The following is a 22,480-nucleotide window of genomic DNA, read 5'->3' as shown; positions in this document are numbered from 1 at the left end:
AAGCGCAAATAAAAGATCTCTTGCTGCTAATCGGAAGAGTAGCCCATATAGTGGCGACAGCGGGTTTCCTCTCAAAATCTGTGTGGTCCTTAACCATATGTCTGACACCATATAACCATAAATAAAATGTGTTGAGTGCGTCGTTAAATAAAACATTTCTTTCTTTCTTTCTTTCTCAACAGTACCATTAATTTTTTCTAATTTATCAAGTCATATTTTATTTTTGAAGATAAAATTATAATGGAAATAATATTAAGAACTCTACCAGATGTATACATGTAAATATACTAAACTATATTATTATTAATTAATAGCACACCCTCCCCATCAGTTGCTGGCATCTTCCAATGCTTCTGGACATAGTATGGTCCCAACATCCACTTATATGCCATCCCAACATCCACTTATATGCCGTCCCAACATCTACTTATATGCTATCTCAACATCCACTTATATGCCGTCCCAAAATCCTCTTATATGCCGTTCCAACATCCACTTATATGCCGTCCCAACATCCACTTATATGCCATCTCAACATCCACTTATATGCCAGCCCAACATCCACTTACATGCCGTCCCAACATCCACTTATATGCCAGCCCAATTTTAAAATAATAGAAGCACTCAAATCAAACAGTCTAGTAAACATTTAAGAGCATCTAAAGCCCAGATTCAAACTCCATGTGCTTCACTATGAAGGAAGGAAGAAAATGTTTTATTTAACGACACACTCAACACATTTTATTTATAGGTATATGACGTCGGACATATGGTTAAAGACCACACATATATTGAGAGAGAAAACCTGCTGTCGCCACTATATGGGCTACTCTTTTCTATTAGCAGCAAGGGATCTTTTATATGCACCATCCCACAGACAGGATAGCACATACCAAGGCCTTTGTTATACCAGTCGTGGTGTACTGGCTGGAACAAGAAATAGCCCAATGGGCCCACCGACAGGGATCAATCCCAGACCAACCACACACCAAGAGAGTGCTGTACTACTGAGCTACGTTCCGCCCCCTTCTTCACTATCAGCGACTATTGCTGTTTTAAGGGAACAGTGTCTACATGTAAATGAGTAGGTAGAGCGCTTGACTGAGGTGTTTGGGATGTAGAATTGAATCCTCTCGATGGACCCATTCACAGATTGTTCTTTCCCCATCCCAACCAGTACCCTACAACTGATATATCAACGGCCATCCTGTATATGAGAAAATGCATATAATAGATACCTTGCTACTAATGGAACAAAAATAGCTTTGCTGTTTTATTTATATATTGACCAACGTTTTTACAAATTGTACATAAAAGTAGAATATTCTTGTTATTTCCTAGTCCGAACAGAAGTAGAAAGTGTGATTCTTAAGAAAAGTATTGACTTAATGTGCACCATGCACTAGTTATTTCCAAAACAATTTTCATGTTAAGCCAAAACAAAAACAAAAAATTAAAATAAGGGGGGTACTGACGCAACATACGTTTCTTTGAGGGTGGAGTCATTCTTGTATTATAATGTTGCACTTTCAATATTCTCTCCGATGGGGTTCAAAAGTCCATAAATGTTACTATACAGCATCAAAACTACGGATATTATATTTATAATTTAAGCAAAACACAAACGTAATTGTGATGCGAGACCCTGATATGATAATTAAGGGGAGCAACTCATGTTTGTCAGTGGAATCCAAAATGTCGGAAGTTTTGGAAGCTCAACTAGAAACAATCGCCCGTGAAAGCGCATTCCTAAAAAAGTATTTCTCTTTACGAAAGAAATGTGAACAAATCCAACAGGTAATATAACCTTGGTAATGGGATGCCATAGACATTGTGTATTTTAAAGTTTCAAACTGAAATGGAGCCAGGGACAGGGTCATGAGAGTGCAGCCTGTACAGTACACAGTATCCTGGCGTCATATGTTTTCGACACGATAAGCACAAAATTAAAATATAATAAAAACAATACTTCGTACATACAATCATACTTTACCTTTCTCAAGTCACATTAGTTTATTGTGAAAAACAGTGATAATTTCCCATGAAATTTTCTTCCAAAAAAACCTAGCTGCTAAGTCGCACAGGTGTTTCTGCTATATTTTCACAAACGTCATATGTTTTCGATAGTTTCATTGGCTGTCTATGTGTGTCCTTGTTACGGTAGTGTAGGGTCTATACTCCGTGCAATAATTTACATCAAAATCTTCTTTTGAAAATAAAATCATAAAATGTTTGTAACTCGTAAAAAATATTGAATAATTTTCAGACCAATAAACAGTGTTCACTGAAAACATATTTACATTAGGTTTTCGTCATAGGTTAATGTCTAATCATCTTGTTATATGTATCAATGGCACCAAAATTCAGATTGTCGCCTTAAGTACTCTGACAGCAATACAGAACTATATATTTTCAAAAAATGTAATTCCACCAAACCACCTTTATTTGTAGTAAATGTAAATGCACATGTAAACATGCCCCCACCAGAATTACCGAAAAGAACTTTGCTGTGAATGACATAAGAGGTAACCCAACCAGCCTTCCATAAATTTTATTGTTTAGTGTAATGATCACGTGGTATATCATCTAACTTTGGCAGGTCAGATGTCGGTGTTGCAGACGATAACTTTGCAGGGATTTGTGATACCTGGATTTCGCTATGTGAGGCATTTCATTAGTACCCAAATTTTGCATTACGAATAACTGATAACATGCACACTATTTATGGTATTATAATTAAAACATAAAGTTGGCAGCTTAACTTGAAGCATTTTTAATATTGAGAGAAAAAACACACTCGCTGTTTATGTTAAGGCTGATAGTGACGTAATATCTCGCATAATCTCGCGACACATGCAGTTACAAACAAAGTATCGAAAACATATGTCGATCGAAATTGTATGACAGTACGATACAGACACCGGAGCGGGGATACGGCGGGAATGAATGGATGTTTAATGACATTCCAGTACAAACATATCCGAGTCAGGGAGTCGGGAAATCTCTGAGCTGGGTCTGTTGATTTAGAAGGCATTTAACAATTATGTATCATAAAGTGGCAATTTGTACACACCCCCCCCCCCCCCCCCCACCACCACCCCCAGTCGCCAAAACAATAAAAACTAATTTTAAAATGTTTTTAATGCTCAAATAAAATATAACTTTAATTGTACATGTATCTAACTAGTTCATAAAAATAAACTCGAATGTAAATGCACATTACTGAGTTTATAAAACCGACGACATTTTCCACTTGCAAACACAGAGCCGTTCCGAGCAATTTTGCTCGGAACGGAATTGTGGTTGAAATAGCGACTACTACCACCTTTTCCCACCCTAATTGTGTAGTGTGATCTTTTTCGAGCATATGCAGACTAAGAAATACTTACTTTGAAACAATCTTCACTTTGAATTAAAGGAAAAACGACCAACTGTACGACTTGGGTTTAGAACGCGCGATGCATTATGGGAGGAAAATAAAACTCGGAACAATCTTGTATGTGGAAAAGGATCGGTGAAGTCATTTCTCATTCCATAATGAATAAAACAAAAACCATAAAACTAAAATTAATTAAAGTTAATAAAATAACTTAAAAAGTAGAAATAAATTAAAGTTAATAAACTAAACTAAAATAAATGAAATTAAAGTTAATAAAGTAAAATAAAATAACATTTATTAATTAATAGCACACACTCTATTAATTAATAAATGTTATTTTATTTTACTTTATTAACTTTAATTTCTTTTATTTTATTTTATTTTATTTTATGTAATGTGCATTTACATTCAAGTTTATTTTTATGAACTAGTATCTAACATACGGCATGAGTTCGACCCGTACCCCTGTTTAAATGGTTAGGGCTAGTTTTAGGGATAGGGTTAGTCTTTAGACGGGTCAGACTTTTTCCAAACATACAAATGGATACTGGTATGGGACACAATAAAGGCGGTTAAAAACAGTGTTAAATTATGTTATGGTAATTCGTAAGCTACTGAAGTTTTTCGTCAGTTGTAATTTCGTACACAATGCAGATTGTTTTCTTTGATGTCCAGTGTGCAGACTGATAAAAACAAATTCTGTGTGAAAAAAGAGCATTTTGAAATGGCACCACTGGGTGCTTTAAAATGTAGGATGCAGAAAAATAAAGGGGGACACAGGGCTTCTGGAATTTTTTTTAAATCCACTAGCCATGGAATCGGTGATTTCAAAAATTTACAAGCCAGGATTAAAAATTCATCAGCTCTACTTTACTTTAACTTAATACAATTTTACTAAATATAAATAATAATTAGGTATGTCACCTCAAGAGGGAGATAGAGCTTTAAAACATTAACATTGGGGTGGGGTTAGGATATTCATATTTACAAAATAGACCTAACTGCAACATTTGACCCAAAAAATTCACTAACCATCGGGCATGGCAATAGTAGTTATTTACTAGCCCAACATTGAATATCACAAGCCATGGCTACCATAATCTAGAAGCCCTGAGGGGATGGCAAAACAAAAAAGCAGGGCGTGCCGCCCCGCTTAAATGAAGCAGCGAGAACACTGGATGAACAACAAGCAGATGACAACAAATTAGATGTTGATTACATGAATGGAACACAAGAAAACAAAACGAACAGAGTTTGAAGCATAACACAGTTAGGGATGTTAATAAATTAATACATAAATTTATTTTACGAAATTAAAATATAATTTGCCATTTATTTTCAAAATTTGCAGTTGATGAAAGTGAGTGAAAGTCAACAAACCTCCAAGTCTCCCTTCCCAAAGCCCAGTGTGTTATACTCATAGGGAGACCAATTCTGGTAGATATAGGGTTATAGGCATTCAGTTTTAAAATATATCAATGTTTAAAAAGGAATGCTTGCACACGGTTTTTGGACTGGTATGCATATTCAGTTATATATAATGCACATTATTGCTTAATATCAACAAGTATATTATTATATTTAATTAAGAAAACGGTTTTTAAAAATGTGACGGCTGTTATATACAATGGGCGCAGCCATTATGTTCCATCGCAATGAATACACCCTCTGGCAAGCAGGTTGTAACGTAATACTTAATGCATCACATCAGGAATTAGTCTGAAGAAACAAACTTACCTGATTTTTTAGTGATGTTAAAACAAGCATGCATTGCAATGTTCTGTAATAATATCCATCCCAGTAAGCCTGCAATAAGTATATACTATTTTTTAATACAAAATAAACCACCATATTGTAATGATAATCGGAATGTTTTCTTAGTTAATTGGTCTATCAGGTAATTGCATCCACCTGTGATTCCTGATTGGCAGGTGTATTTTTGGCAGGTAACCAGACGAGGTAATTAATTACCGCTGATATCAGTCATTTGCCGATAGTCATATAAATCCTAGATCAATGTGCATGCTCAATGAATTAAAGTAATTTAAAAAATTTAATAAATTAAATTTTAATTAAATTGTTTTTCAAGTTTAGTTTTAATTTTGTGTTAACATGTCTTGAGATGAACATTTGCGGATCTATGGGTGCAACTGACAGCAACACTGAATAACAATTTTATAGGCGAAACATTTAATACCCAAAGATTATTGTTTCTCTTGAAGATACATGTATACATGAACAGTGTCTCTTCACCACTGTCAAAATATAGAATTATTCAAATGTCTGACATTGGGGATTTCAATCTATTTTACCATTGAAACCTTTGAGATTTTCCTGAGTATCTTTCCTTTTTAGGCAAATGAAAAGCTTGTCAACAGAATACAACATGTTAAGAAACTCATCAAGAGAACAAAGAGAGAAAGAAGGCAAGTCAATTATTTCTTTGATAGTATTTATGTAACAAGTCAAAGCATAGCCTGCCTCCATCCCACAACAAAAGCAAACCCAAAATTCAACTTGGTCTTTATCAGTTAAATTTGTTTATTATTGTTTTATTAAGCAGACTATTTATGAGTCATAACTGGTTGTTGTTGTTGAAAGGGCATTACTGCATTTATTATTAGTCTAAATGATGAAATACAGGCTACAAATTTATGAATCTCACATTGTGGGTCGGAAGCATAAGATTATAAGATGGAATCCCAATTTTTTTTTATTACATCAGTTTTATGATTCTGGTGGAATCAGTTCCCAAATTGAATGCCTGAAAATGATCAACACTAATTAATATACATGTATTCTTTTTTAAAATCTGATTTGTTGGTGCAAACTGATTGTAACTAATTATGATGTTGAAATTCCAAATTATTCCAAACACTACTATTAATAGTATTATACTGGGCAGACCTGTACGATAAATTAATACTGGTAGTAACAAAACACATTTACAAGTACATGCTTGGTGTTTACATTTTTAATAAACAAATTTGTTCCTGACTCTTTTTTTTCAGATACGGGGCTGGATTTAGCTCAGTCAGTTGAGTGCTCTCCAGAGGTGCTTGCATCACAGGATCGAACTACCTCGGTGTATTCATTCAACTGATTGGGTTTTTTCTTATTCCAGCCAGTGTATCACAACTGGCCAAAGGCCATGGTATGTGCTTCCCTGTCTGTGGGAAAGTGCATATAAAAAATCCCTTGCTACTAATGGAAAATTGTACAGATTTCCTCTGATGGCTATATGTCAGAATTACCAACTGTTTGACATCCAATAGCTGATGATTAATTAGGGGTGTTAGTAAAAAACAAGCTTCAAATTCTTTTTTTTTAGATACCTTGCAAGTCGACTTGATGAGCATGGTGATAATTTCCGTGAAGTTCAAGTGCCGGTGATGTGGGAGGTAAGGCTGTATTCTTAAAGGCATTATTCCCACTTATTAGACTGATATCTTCTTCACTGTCATTAGTGTTAAAATACACTTTAACTTGCATAAATATTTAATATTGGAAAAGTCAATGACTCGATGCATTAATTAATATATAAAAACAATCATGATCGTAGCCAAAATGCTGTTGCATATATTTATGTATCTTGAAGATTTATTTTCTCTTTGTAATGATGGATGTAGCTTAGTGGTAGAGCACTCACCTGAGATATGATGGGTTGAAGGATCAATCTCTGTCGACGGATTCAGATTTTTTCCATTTCAGCCAGTATGGCACAACTTGTAGTAGTATATCAAAGACAGTGGTTTGTACTGTCCTGTGACCTGTCCATGGAAATGTTTGAAATATCCATTGCTGCTTTATTGGTAGGAGTAACCTATATAATGAAAGTGAGTTTCTTCTCTTTCTGTTGACCAATTGTAGAGATAACCATATGGTGGATCCCAAATAGCCATAGTTTAAAATGTTGAGATGTTGTTTAACAAACATTCCTGTCCTATGTAATTAAATGTTTTATTGTTTTCAGGAGGATAAGGTATTGTACAATATTCTACGCCCACCACCACCCTATCCTAGCTCAGGTTCCGAGGCTGAACCAAATGCAGTTAAAGGAAAAGCACTGTCATCAATTCAACCACTGCTGCAGGCACATGGCATGAATGATGCCACCGCCCAAAGCTCTTCTGCTGGGAAGAGCAAGAAAATTAAAAGTGAAAAAGACAAAGATCCATTAGCACCGAAGAAACCAGCCAATGCGTTCCTACTGTTCAAACAGCAACAGAAACCAGTAGTTCAGGAGGAGTATTTTCAGGTGGATTTTTCAGGCTTTGTTAATATATTAATTGTTCGCAAATGTTAGCTTCGCTGAACACAGGGTTAATTTTATGGGTTTACTTGAAGAGCACAAGTCTTACATACTAGTCATTAAAGGGACATTCTCGAGTTTGCTGCAATTTTAAAGATGTTATCGACTAAAAGAGACTTTTTAACGATTGTAATTGTGATATTTTTCTGTATAACATATTACTGGCTGTATATTAAATGTGTTTCTGATTGTTCTCATATTTGTACTCGGTTAAATTTCAATTTATTTCCTAACATATGTTTTTTTCATACATACAAAATTATTTGAAGACACTTTGGGCTTCTTACAAATATTAAGACCAGAAATACATTGAATATACAGACACTGATATTCTAAACGAGAAAATGTATTTAATATGTAAGTTTAATCGTAGAAATATTTTATTAGTCTGAAACATCTTACAATGCAGCAAACTGAGGAATGTCTCTTTAAGGATATCAGTTGTTTTGCTATATGGAATAATGTTGTTTTTCAGGAGTATAAAGAAGATATTGCTCCCCATGAGTTGATGAAACGCCTGGCAATGAAGTGGAACACACTTCCATCAGATAAGAAAAAGGTAAATGCATAAAATCTTAAATAAGATGGCAGAAACATTGTCTATGTATTACGTACAAGAAATTTATGAGTAGTGCTGACGTTAAATTCATGGGGTCTTGCAATTTTGTGATCTTGCAATGCATTGCTAAAAGACTTACAAAGAGGATGCTTTGTTGTCTAGCAGAGCCTGAGAGACCTTTATGAATTAGGTCCATGATTTGTATTTCAATGACATAGTATTATAAAAGTGGTTGGTAGCACAGTTGGCAACAACAATGCTGGTTGAACAATAAACCTTGATCCGCCAACCACTGTGAACAGAATCCTGCATTCCTGTTGTAATTTTTATCTTACCTTGATGGTGACAGTGTTAACATGAAGTGCTTGTATTTAGCTCCTTTTCTTCCAAACTATAATTACAAAATCAATGAAACTTAAGACGTAATTACACCTGTGGATGCTATCTCAATGCAGATAAAGAAGAAAGTTTAAATAATTTAGATTTTTGCTTATTAAAAAAAGAAAGAAAAAGAAGTTATTTGTTTAGAAATAGTAATTTGTTGATGAAGAACAATTTTGACATGCAAATAATCTTCTGCCCATAGGTGTACCACAGCATGTATGAGTGTGATAAGGAGCGGTACGACCGAGAAATGCTGGAGTACTCCCAGGAGAAACAGCGCACCATGGACACTGAGACCAGTGAGGCTGGCACTGCTGTCGACATGGCAGCAAGGCTGAGCATACCCATGAAACAGGAAGTGGATTCTTGAAACGAAATTCATAAATAGAAACAAAACATGGGGGAAAAGCTCTGTAGCAATGACAAGAAAGTTGATAGTTTGAGTTTGCTGAATGTAGAAGTATTTGGTGAATGTAGAAGTCTTACAGCTAGCTCTATAATTTCTGTGGATTCGGTTTAATTTGTTATGCAGGTTTAATGGTAAAGATATGTGGGTCGACACATTGCCAAGTTAAACCATTGTTTCCAGAGACATCAAGTACAGTTGATTATTTTATAGCCATGATATGATTGTGAGCTTTAGAGGCATGGTGTAATCTCAGATTTACAGAATGGTTTTTGAGTGGGAATTTGGGTTTTCTGAACTGACTCTGGCTTTGAGTCTCTCTTGGGATTAAAGTTTGTATTAACTCAAATTTTGAGTCTGTCTTAGGCTAGGAGTCTGGATTGACTCTGGCTTTGAGTCTGTCTTGGGCTTATTGACTGAACTAAATAAAACTGAGTGTCGTGGACTTAGAGACTGGACTGTAAATGCATGAAGTAGAGTCTGAATCTACTCAGGATTACAAAGATGCTAATGTAAGCAAACAGTCCGTGTTATCTAACACAATTAATCTAGTGGACATTGGGTTATTTTCTGAAATGTAGACAACCTGTGTTAGACTTCTTTATATTTGTGTATTGGAAACACTAGATTAAGAACTAGACCATGTGACTTTTATTTAAAGGTGATTTGTTTTTCAATTTGACAACAAAATGTATTTATGCAGTGGAATGAATGTGTAGCTTTAGTTTTGGGACATCGTTTGAAGACCCATAACAACAATGGTAACTGGACGTTTAAACATTCTTATTTGTAGTTGTAATGTCAGATAGATAAAACAGATTACTCCCGTTTTTGTAGCCATTGTAACAGTTTTTGTCTCACCTTTATGAAGTAAAAAGGCAAGATATACAGGTATTTTCTGGCAGCCATGTCAACTTTTACATTTAGCTCAAAGTGTCATATTGAGCTCCATTTCTCACAAACTTAGTTTATTTATCTATGAATGTTCATCTTAATGCATATTTAAAAAAAAAAAAAATGAAATTTATTAAATTAAAATTTTAATTTTGTTTTAAGTTTAGTTTATTATTATTTATTTGTTATTTTTAACATGCATTGAGATGAAACTATCAGTGATACCAAATAAGTTTTATGGTTGGTGGGAGATTTCATTCTACAGAATTCTTGTTACCAATTAAAAGTACGTTATATTTTCTTGCCTTGAATATCAATATTGGCATATGTCCAGTGATTTTATATGATCCTTAAGTTATTAATAACTGAAATTGGATTTTACCACAAAGTAATTTTGTACTTCTTAAGAAACAATATATTAGGAGGTAATATTTGGAGGATGTACTAAAAAATCATTAGAATGGCTGAAAACACTTGATATAAAGAAAAAAGAAAATATTGTTTTGCTCATTAGAAAAGTTTGTACTATTCAGGGAACATTTTGTTCAGTATTGTGTCGCGATTGTCTATGCAAGTTTCAGAGATCACTACACAATTTTAAAACATTAAGCAGTAGTTGTTAATAAATTTTCAATTGACTAGAAATATAGCTAATCAAGATTTTGAAAACAAAATGTTCCCTAATGTTAAAATTAGGAATAATCTCTTTAAATAAGCTAAAACATTAGAAACGGTGGAGAGTGACAGCAATACTAACCCTTAACTAACAGGCTGTATATATGGCTGTGCAATGCCTGACATTATTACCTGTGTGGTATAAACTGTCGAGATTTATATCAAAGTGATATGTCCTTAGTGAAATACAACATCTACTTGCTGTCTACAGTTAGTCTGAAATGGAAATACTTTAAAATTGTTGGTATTTCTTCTTTGTGCAGTGCATATCAGTTATACAGTATATATTTGCAGATAATGTGTATGGTGTCAAAATATTGAGGGTGTGTGGGATTAATTGCTCCCATAACTTAGCCAGTTGAGATATTGACACAATATAAATTCACATGCTAAGGGGAGATAATAAATACCTTGAATTAGTTTTATGTGAGTGATGGGGAGTGAGTGATAGCTCGCCTTAATTAGCTAGGTCTGATTCACTTGGGATATATTTAATGCATTGTATTGGGCATTAGTAGGTGGTTAATATTAGTAACTACTTACTAACAGGACTAGGGCAAGTGATAACCATTATACGTGGTTATAGGGCTTTATATCACTTATATAGATCTGTATCGTGCAAAAGATACAAAAATTTAATGTTCATAATTTTGAGAAAAATATCCATTTTTGTATTAAGTACAACCTACCAGCTGACTGCTTCTTATCAGGGAGGTGCTTGTTGTTGTTTTAGAATGTTTATGTAGTTCCTGAAATGTTAGTTGGCAGTGTTGGTCAAAAGTGTCCCATAGACTGACTGAATGTGTGAGTTTGTTGTGGCTTTGATTTATTTATAACAGTTAAAACCTTTATCTCATCCTCTGTAATGCTGAGAGTCCGGGGTATTTTTACGGTGGTGAAATTGTTCTATAGCATTATTATACCCCAAAACGACACCTGGAAATTAATTAAGCACCACCTGAACTGTATTGCAGCCAAAAAGGCACCTAGATGTAGTTGTCCGTACTGACGAGGTTTAAACCTGATGTTGAGAATGTTTACATCTACAGGGTATTTACCGAGATGACATGAATAAATTACTGTCTTACTTGCTGACAATCTTTTTCAACATCTCTGTATACAGAGAACATTAATTTCAGTGTTTACTATCAGAATTACTTGTGAAGTATAAATCACATGGTCAAAACTAGGTGGTTCTTAATTAATTTTCAGGTGTATACCTATATATTATGTGGAGAAATTGTTCTCTAGCATTATTTTCATCAAAATCTATTATGATTATCTCGAGCTATACTACCAGTGTTTCAAGCATTTTTGTTTGGTCCTTTCAACACTTGACACAATGAAGTTTGACTACATATGTTAATGTATTTAATGACCCACATTATTTTTCCTGTTTATGCGAGAAAGAACAGAAAATATGATGTGCTAATTGCATAACCCTGTGTGGAGAGCATGATATTTCTTCTAGTAATAATTACAGGAATTGAAAGACACACTCATGTCAGTTCATATCATTACATTTAGGTGCATAAATTAATAAATATACATGTTTGAATATTCCCTTTCAGCCTGAAATATATTTGTTGTATTATGTGTACACATCACTGAGATGTGTCACATACAAAGGCTCATTAATATTTAATGTAATTGAATCAATAAATTTATTAAGGACATAAATCCAGTACCAAATTTTACAGGTGTTTTATCACAAGTATAACAATAATCTGTACAAGTTAAACTGGGCCATTTTTACAGAACTTGAAAATTGGTGTCAAGTAAATATAATATACATCAGTGTCTATTGTAACACATCCATTGATCAGAATTTTTGTGTGAATTTAGGGTCATTCTTTCTGCTGTTCTTAATGACATTTTCCCAGAATGAGCATATTTAAGTAGCTTCAGTCTACTTATCTCTAAGGATGAGTGGTTTAATAAGCAATTGTCAAATCCTTGTGTTCTTTATACATGTTAATGTGTGTACATGTGTGTGTAAATTTTATTATTTATATTTATGTATAAATTTTAAACTGCATTTTTGAGCCTACTCATATGTTTTGCTAATAAACTGTTTATACCAACTATTGTCTTGTTGTTAACAATGTTTGTTTCTAACCAAACTGAAATATTAAAATGATTGTTCAGCATATGCTTGCGTTAAAGAATTGAATTCCTTTGGTGAACCATCCCAAACAATTTCCCACAACTGGTATATCAAAAGCCATGGTATGTGTTGTCATGTTTTTAGAATGTGCAAATAAAAGATCCCAAGCTGATAATGGAAAAATGTGACAGGTTTCCTCTAAGACTACATGTCAGAATTACTGAATGTTTGACATCCAATAGCTGATGGTTACGTCAACAATGTGTTCTAATGGTATTAAAAATATGGATGATCACCACCAGTACAAAAATTCTATAACTATTAATATTAAATTATGCATATTACAGATACATTTTAACTGGTAAATATTAGGTAATGAGTGATTTTTCTACAAACAGAAAACCTAATAATGTTGATTTTGGCACCACAAAGTGTTATAGAGTCCAAACCTCAAGTGCAAACACCTTAAAATTTGTACAACTGCATATCGACAATTACTGAATTGCTTTTTATTTAAATAAAGATGAGGGTTAACAATGATTTATCTATAACAAGAATTACTAGATCAAAAGAAGGTGGCATGTATTGAAATGGTAGTGTTCTTTTTAAAATGGTTGTTAATTCAAACACACCTGTATGTGAAAATTCTAACTGACAACCAACATTTGCATTAAAACTGTTCGATATTGGTGAGGCATGTAAAAGCTTTTATCGATAAATGCTTATATAGTGAAGACATGTTCAAGGAAAGTTTTTTTTTTTTCAGTATCCTTTCTCAGGAAGCATGACTCAATCCCCTATAAACATCGCTTGTCAGTCTAGAACCCGCCTGCTAAAATCCTAGCACAGGCCATGACTTTATTAAGTGTGGTACTGTTGTGCTTGTGTTTTGCATTAGTCAATGATGTTGCCAAAATAATCATTTAAAACAGCCAACATTAAAATAATTTATTTTCATTGTTCTTTACTGAAAGGGTTAATTTTAACAAATTTATATACAACTGGATACAGATCCAGAGTTGTACAGTTCTGAACAGTAATAAGTTAAAATATCATACCCGACTATAAACACAAGATGTTTTCCATTAAAAACACAAATGGCAATCCCTTTGGATCTGTATCCAATAATTTAATTATAAATAATACTGGTGGCTAAATGAAGTATTTTTTTGGGCTGAAGTATTAATATTTTGGAATATGTAGTTACTGTTATTGTATGACAAAACAGGTTCATAGACAGAATTTCTAAAGTTTGGAAATTCATTGTACGTGTAAATATAATTTCTAGTTACTTCCATCACACCTGGTTATAATATTTACAGAATTCCGTTGACTGGCAAGTTACCAGTAATTCACGTCTGTACAATGATACGGATAACCAACTGTGATAAATACAAAAAGTGTATGACGTTTGACACTGCAGTATGTGATTTTGGGACAGACCCACTAAAACACAGCTTTGCACAAAACAATGTGTCAAAAACCACAGACATCACTTTTTAAACATGAAGCACATAACAAAATCATTTTAATAAAAAAAACTTTGGTTAGCCTATTTTATATGGTTGTTATCAATAAAAACAGGCAGATAAACATTTTCAAATCACTCCCCCCAAACATACCAATATAATTATATAAACATTAAAAAAAACGAAAAAAAAAACCGGGGTGGGATGGGGACAGAAATCAAAATAAGCACTTGTCTGACACATGAAAATTGCTGAGACAAGCAAAATGTACCTCGGTGCTTGTCCAGTGGACAAATAAAAATGGTCAATGCAAAAACATCCTTGTTTTTAATAAAACAAACCATTCATTTGGAAAATTTCTAGATGTATTTATTTTTCCAATGGACTAGTGTAAAATTCTGCTTATTTCTCTCATGGGGGGGGGGGTCCTCCAATTTATTTAATATTTATAATATCTTTTCTAACAAAAATTTAAAACCATTTCCATTTTGTCTTAATAGACCTAGAAAAAAAGTTATAGCTTTAAACATATTCCCCATTTGTCTCATGAAATAAGAGATCATGTAGATGGATAACATTTTTTCTTCTGTGTTCACAAAAACATTTACACAATGAAAATATTTCAAGTGAGTAAAATACGAGAATGGACACAATAAAAAAATATCTGAACTGTCTAGTTTAGTTGGCAATGTAGACAAATCTGTGTTTTTCGAATATTTCAATGTCTCGTTCTAGCTGCTTCATTTGGTGCTCCATCCGTTCTTTGCGGTTCTTCTTGGGCGGAGTGTCCGTGACAACCGAAAGTCCCTGATACTCCTCATGGATGTCTTCCCAGTTGGTCTTCAGTCCTTGCAGCACTGACATGCGTTCCTGCTCCGTCAGCTGTCGCATTGCTCCCCGCTTGAAGTGTTCTGTGACGTACCGGTCATACTCCTCCTGGGCCCTCACCATTTCCTTGTTTCGCGCTTCCAGGTAATTGGGGACTTTACCATATTCCTAGAGAAAAAGAAAAGAAAAGAGAGGAATGTAATATGCAGAGATGACACTGGTAAATGAGAAAAACAAATGAATTTTTGTTTTGTAAATGAAGACAGAGATCGGAGACCATGTTCAAAGGCTATATTGAATGGAATTCACCCCATCTTTCACTGGGAGGAGTCTGGGGGCACTCACCTGAATCTTCTAGATTAATAAATTTTACCACTGTTGAAAATTATCAACTCCGATAGCCATGTGCTTGACTAAGTTCGTGCTTGCTTTTCAAAGTAAAAATATATCATTATCATTGATTGGTTGTTCGGTCAACAATCAGCAAATTAAACTGTACTTTGCATCGTAACGGTCTTTTGTTACTGTTGCCAAAAGGCACTAGGCCATTGTAATTACATTTAGCCAATCATTGTGCTTTCTTAACCATCTGAGAGAAGAACTGGGGGGAAAAAATGGACCTCACCACCCCAAAAAATTTCCCCATCGGATTTAGATGATTCACGAGATCGATGCCAAGCGAGACTAAATCTGCGGAATTCTGTGGATCAGTGGAAATTTCTCATCCCTGAATATGTTAAAATGAGGAAACTGTTAGTCTGTCAGACATTGGAAGTGGCAGGGGTAGGAGTATGTTATGATACAGGACTAGCTCCGAGAGAGCAGCACATTTCGCCAAATTATCTACTGATCTACACAAATTGCAGAAACCCAGTTATTTTCTAACAAAATATCAATAATTATATGTTAAAAAGCAAGTCAAAATGAAAATTAAATGTTAGCAGATCATAGGCATTGGAATTGGAAAGGGTGGGAGTACGTTATGATCATTCATACTGCTATATTGTCAAAATTTGTGGTTGTAAACTTTCGTTACAATACGATTACAAAGTACATGTATGTAGTCCTATCACATTTCTATACAAATTATATATGTATAAAGCAGTATGAATTTATGATAATGTAATTTAACAAGACTACAGCTATTAATTTTTTACAACTTCTCACTTAAATGGTCAGGTTTGACAAATCTAACATGATTCTGCTTATCTGGGTGATTGTATTAGCTCCAGATACATTTTACACAAAACATAAATGGTATGGACATCAGTAGGAGATGCTACAATCTTATATAACAACCAACTGTCCTTAAAAGGCACTTAATTATCCTCTCTGCACACTACTACATACATATTTAACCTCAATATAAAAGACACTGTGCTTGTGAAAGCGTATGCAGGATAGTTTGACTATGTACAACAAACTGTAGAGAAGAACTTAGGATTGAAATGCCATTTGTTTGAGGTCAGGCTAAGTTGAAAAGAAATAATTTGTTGCTAAGATATTGACCTTTTTGTGAACAAAAACAGGTTCCAGACCAGATGGTTCCAGTCTATGGGTGTCGCCTATACGTGTGTCCGCGAATTTCTTTTCTGGCTTCTTTGGAATTGATGTGATGTTCTGACAAGCGTTGGTTGTGATGAAGTTCTTGTTCGTTTTCAACCCCATCAAAGGTTCATCACATCTTGGAGGGACTGCAGGCCTCTTGGCTTCTTGGCCACACTCATACTGGAATGTCAGTTCTACAATAAAACAAACAGTAGACATAAAGGATTGCTCATCTGTAAAATGGATGGATGGATGAATTTTTGGATGGATAGATGAATGTTTGGATAGATGAACATATGGATGGATGGATGGATGGATGGATGAACATATGGATGGATGGATGGATATTTGGATGGATAGATGAATGGATGGATGGATGCACTATCAAACTGAAAGATGGATAGGAAGTGTGATTTTTCTCCATGACATTTTGAGACAACCAATTGTAAGGGATGACTAATTGTAGATAAATATAGTCTCCAACAAATGTAAGAGATCACATTTGAGACTTGATTGGTCACTCAACAGTGATGACCCGGTCACCATAGACATGCCATCTAATAAAATAATGACATCTGAAATTGATTGTTCTCTTTTGTTCAAGTTAGCCTAAAAAATTTTACTCTGTAATGCATAACGTAACTGCTGCGTAAGTGTCAACGTTTTAATTTGAAAAGACAGTTAAATTTATTTTAAACCTGGTTTTTAAGGATAAGTAACAAACAGAATACTATATTTGTGTCTATTTGATACAATTTACCATACAATTCATTGTTTAAAAACATATCTAACTCACTTTCACTTGCTAAGATAAAAAAAACATTGATCAACTCGTTAGAAGATAAATGGTATCTAATGATAACTCTGTATATACTTACTATCGGGAAGTATTGGCTCTTTTGAATGCTTCTTCAGAAAGTTGTCTGTTGTTGGGACAGGCACTTTAGCTTGGCCCATAGTCTTATATTGTGCCTTGCCATGGGTGACCTCATCTTTCACTGCATACTTGAACTTAGAGGTGTGCCTGTGTAACATAAATAAATAAAATGGTTAAAAAACCATAATGATACCCTGATAACAAAATCTCACAAGGCAGAGTTTAGAGTGTGCGCAACAATTATTACACAATGGCCCAGGTGAAAGTCATATAATGTGGTACAAAATGTTATGGGGGAGAAAAGAGGGTATTTGTCAAAAATTAAATAACATTTTCACAAAAATTAAATAAAATTTTCACAAAAATTTCTCATTTGTATTCAAATTAAATACAGCTAATCATGGCCAATTTGTTCTGTGATATATTAATTTTCTTTATATATAGTACAGTGAAACCTGTATAAACCAGATTATGCCAATACGTTTTCAGATTTAGGCCTAATCTGGTGTCGGTAAAGGTACCATTGTCAAACTGTTATAAGTATGCCACCAAGTGAACCATGTAGGTGATCTTCATACAAAACTGGAGGATTGTAATAGCTAAAGCCACACATGTTTAGGTTGTTTGTTATGGGTCAAAAGAAACTGGGTGTAAATGCACACCACAGGCCTCTGAGAATTGAAAATCTGAGTGAACCATTTATCAGTTTAGCAGAAATAAATCCAGGTAACCCATTTCCTTTTTGCATAATCTATTATATCCAAGTAAATGGTGTTCCAAATTCTGCGTGAACAAAAAAAAGGTTACTAAAATATAAATTTGCGCGAACACTACATGAATTTTCAGGGGCCTGGACCAGTATGACGTATAGTCATCGAAAAAGGGTAACATGCAGTTGACATCAGCTCGAGATTTGAAGTCCCTATTACCTACTTGTGCTGTTTTTATGGAACATGTATACAGAGCCCACTATCAAACAGAAGTATAGAAAACAATGTTGACTGTGGATCCACCCAAACTGGATCATCTCAATATGGGTGGTTATGTTTTAACAACAACACTCATTAATCCCAGTATACTTGCCACCTTAATGTTCTTGAGAAAGAAAATTGTATATACAATATGCTATGGATATAAACAGTAAAAATATTTGCAGCGACTGTTCATATATGATACAAATACTACAAACATTGAGTTGTTATCAGTGAATTGTACATCTGATAAAAACCCACCAAAAAACATACCAACCTTTAAAAAGGGTTTACCAACACCAGATTGTTTGGTATTGGGCAATAAATTGAATTGAATTATTCATTACAGAACTCAAAACTGTTTTGACAGGGATTATAATGCGGAGTAGACCAGTTTTTATTTTAATGAGTCAAAGTATTGTAATAATATAGATAACTTTGAATTTGAATGACGTCACTTTGTATTTTCCATTTTCAGAATGCTGAAACAATTCCAATGCAAAATTGCTATTGAAAAGTTTTTGTTTGAAAATTACTAATGCACCTGACTGTGCTTGTAATTAAAAACAATAATTATACTATTTATGAAATATGGATTTAAAGTAATACGTTGTATTCATTGTTTAAGAAGCCAAAACAGGGGTGCTAAAAGTGACTGTCATCAGCCTTACAGTCCATCCCACAGAGAACATCTTTTTTATACTATGGAATTTACTAGTTATTTATTTCTGAGCCGAATGATTTGTAAATTGCACACAAAAATAGTATTCTTTTGTTATTTCCAAACACTTTTACTTTTCTTCTTATTTCAAACCAAACTGAAATTATTTATAAGAAATATTTTTATAGAATGATGTTATTATTGTTTTTATTTTTTAAATAATTTATTGAGTGAATAAAGGGAATTGGCAAACAGGCGATAGGCCTACATAAATGCATCTGCGTAATGATGCTACATACTGCATAAAATTAAAATAAATGATAAACATAAAAAATAACATGGTCTAAAACATACTATTAGTATTACAATTCATTATATTTTTTAAAACACAATTGGTTTTTGTTATTTGTAAAACTGTGTTTATTCTCACCTACTGTGCCATTAGTTTCATATTCATACCATAGAAAACCTTGTCAAAAACATAACATTCATTCGACAAAACGAAAATATTATATACGCGAATACAGGATTGATATGATCATAAATGTTTTGATAATGGTAGGATACCTCTTACCTTGGTGGCTTTGCTGGTGATGGTGGTTCCACCGCAATTAGACTATAAACGGTTGGTTCCTGTTCCATCATGTTAACTAAAATATCTCTGCAGTATTATGTTTTGCGAAAAAAAAGAAGACTTTATATGCGTATACTCTTTTTGTACACAAACAAATCCAACAGTATCCAAGGCTGTATCCTGTTGTTGCCTAGGTAATGTACGGGAGATTACTCTGTATTTCGGTTCATTCCGGAAACGTACGTTTTTCACCGATTGTACGAGTCGTTCGTCGGCTGATTCCGGGTGTGAACCTTCCAAAAAAAAATTAAGGAACACCGAATTCGATCGTAATGTTTACGATTGGTACCGAGTGTGAAAAAAAAAAAAAAAAGAGTCCAAAGTTCAGTGACGTTTTAATTATTTCCAAAACGAATGTATGGGTAAGTTTGGTGCAGAAATTGCAAATACCAGTGATAAACATTGGCAATGCTGAATGCACCAGTTTTGAGAAAATCATGACAGCTTATTTGCACCTCTAATGTAATTTCAATTTTCATGCACAATATGTCAGTATGTCCCCTTGCCAACATTACAAAAGGCAATACCATCATATCCGTTCATGTGCAAAGCAATATATTATATTGTACGTGAACAATATTACATGATTTAACATCTAAATACAAATATGTATCTAAAATCGGAGCGGTTATAGAATCTGTCCGTCACTAATCCTTCTGTAAAAAGGGATTTTTTGGTGGGGATTCTTAAAAAAAGTGGGGCATGGTTTTTTGCGGAGGAAAAAGAAATAAAAAAAAATAATTTATTTAGAACAAAAAAAAATAAAAAAATAAAAAAATATGGACATTAAGACTTATTGGGGGGGGGGGGCAGATCCCCAGCCCCCCTTGCTAATCCTAATCACTCTGTAGCCGTGTAGGCTAACAACACTCCTCTGTAACAATCGACCGACAAAGTTCCTAAATTAAGATAAAGTAAAACAGAAAATCACTCGACCCTATGTTCCTAAAACAAACTAAACCCTAACCGTTCCTGAAATAAAACACAAAATAACGCAGAGTTCCTAAAATAAAATAAAATAAAATGGAAATTAACTCGAGTTATTGGCTTTATTTTAGTAATCGTCAGAGTAGTTAAAATTATCAAAAATAAGATATTCGTTATTTAGTGTATAGTAGGCCTAAATGGTTGTATTTAGGTGGCGGACATATTCTATAACCGTACCCTAAAATCTATACATAATAAAATCCGAACTCCATCACACTGTAACTGTTTAATCCGAGATTGAGTGTTTAAATGTAATTTTATTACAACATTTACATGATTTATAAGGGTGGGAGGATTTGTGTCTAATAAATGCCAAAATGACTAGCACATACATCAAAAGTAGTAATTAATCAAATGTTAAAAGAAAGCAGCAGTGTTTCATGTGACAACTTTAGTGAATTGGCAGCAAATATCCTCAAAACAGGATACCACATACCATGGCATTTAATATAGCTGGAATGGCGTGCCATGTGTATCACACCTGAGATGAGCACTTTACCAGTGAGCAACATTCTGCTACTTGTTACGTGGTGTCGCCCAATAGCTGGTGTATAGTCTTAGTGTTGGGGTGTCATTAAAGGTCCACATCATGGCACATTATTAATACACAGTATATAAAACAAATACATAAACATTACAGAATTAAAAATAAGAAAATAAAATACCATCCCAGTTATTAATAAAGTGACTTTTTGTAAAACGCTTGGGGAAAACCCCCCACTGCTCAGTAGATTTGACCCGCATCAAATCTGTGACATAGCATCAAGTGTTCTGTTAGTAGATCAACATGCTGACAGCAGAGAATGATTGTTTGAAAAACAGCTGATTCTTAACACACGCTAGTTTGGACATTTTGGTCTTAACACATTTGTACATCTACTCTAATGGTACCTCGATTGGCGAGGAAGTGGTATATAAGCACGTTAACCTAGTTACCTACCAACCTGTGAGAAGCAGAACACAATTTCAGTCCCGACTTTTGAAAGTGGGATGTTAACATTTGACTGTAATAAAAATATGTGTTCAGATCAGAATGCATTTAAAACAACAAGCAGAATAAATAACATTATTTTATTGATTAATATCACATAAAATAGGGATCTGAATTTATTGTCTTAGACATATCAGTATGATGCAATGCAGGTATGAACACATATAATTAATAATACGAATTGTTTGTTAAGCATGCAAAGAGGCGCGATTATTTCATAACACTCTCTGTGGTGTCCTAATTACCGTGGAACTGCAGGCATTGTTAAAAGGTGACCACTGGCAGACAGTAGGTATGATCACATGCCGGTGTAGACAGTATAGGGGCAAAATCGCGTGCCGGTGTAGACTACATGAAAGGTTCTTTTGTTCTTGAATTTGCATCCGAATTCTGGAATAGAAGGCATCCAGTGTCGACAGATTTTTTGTTTCCTAATAAATTAACGGTAGCTGACCAGGACTTTAAAACTGTGCCGGTTTATACATAATGTCGGTTTAGATAGATGCCGGTTTGGACAGAGTCCACAAACTCACACACACACACACAAAAAATAGGTGTCATATTTATCGACCACCTTAAATAATTGTTGTAATCCTCAATGATGAAGTAGTCACTGCAGATCCTATCCCATTGTGATGGTCCTTTCAATTATGCATGGGTTCTGTTTAAGAACCACTTCCATGCAAACCCTGTGATTGTCAGTTTGTTTAAAAGATTGGAAAAACTGCTGCTTTGATACATCCAAACACTAAACAATGGTTCTGATTGGTTTACCATATTTTACATTATAGTTTTCAC

General features: G+C 34.1%; 3 protein-coding genes across 3 annotated transcripts in view; 2 read left to right on the top strand and 1 right to left on the bottom strand.

Moving 5' to 3' along the window:
• The first annotated feature begins 1,672 nt into the window (after positions 1 to 1,672).
• Positions 1,673 to 12,694, top strand: LOC121382199 (FACT complex subunit SSRP1-like). Its single transcript, XM_041511724.1, has 6 exons — positions 1,673 to 1,797; positions 5,735 to 5,805; positions 6,711 to 6,780; positions 7,353 to 7,637; positions 8,167 to 8,250; positions 8,837 to 12,694. The coding sequence occupies exons 1-6, from the start codon at positions 1,696 to 1,698 to the stop codon at positions 9,002 to 9,004; spliced, it is 780 nt and encodes a 259-aa protein (XP_041367658.1). The 5' UTR covers positions 1,673 to 1,695; the 3' UTR covers positions 9,005 to 12,694.
• Positions 12,695 to 13,650: 956 nt separating this feature from the next.
• Positions 13,651 to 19,837, bottom strand: LOC121382200 (enkurin-like). The gene is made up of 4 exons (XM_041511725.1): positions 19,645 to 19,837; positions 17,440 to 17,585; positions 16,523 to 16,755; positions 13,651 to 15,181 (listed from the first exon to the last, which is right to left on the bottom strand). Exons 1-4 carry the CDS (start codon positions 19,713 to 19,715, stop codon positions 14,864 to 14,866), a joined length of 768 nt encoding a protein of 255 aa, XP_041367659.1. The 5' UTR covers positions 19,716 to 19,837; the 3' UTR covers positions 13,651 to 14,863.
• Positions 19,838 to 19,945: 108 nt separating this feature from the next.
• LOC121382196 (solute carrier family 40 member 1-like) overlaps positions 19,946 to 22,480 on the top strand; it is a 29,988-nt gene continuing 27,453 nt past the window's right edge. The window contains exon 1 of the mRNA XM_041511719.1: positions 19,946 to 20,066. Within this exon, the coding sequence (XP_041367653.1) occupies positions 20,063 to 20,066 (4 nt within the window). The 5' untranslated portion in view covers positions 19,946 to 20,062. The remainder of the gene's footprint in view (positions 20,067 to 22,480) is intronic.

Source organism: Gigantopelta aegis, chromosome 9 (assembly GCF_016097555.1).
Source record: "Gigantopelta aegis isolate Gae_Host chromosome 9, Gae_host_genome, whole genome shotgun sequence".
NCBI lineage: Eukaryota > Metazoa > Mollusca > Gastropoda > Neomphalida > Peltospiridae > Gigantopelta > Gigantopelta aegis.
This window is presented reverse-complemented; position numbering and strand designations above follow the sequence as displayed.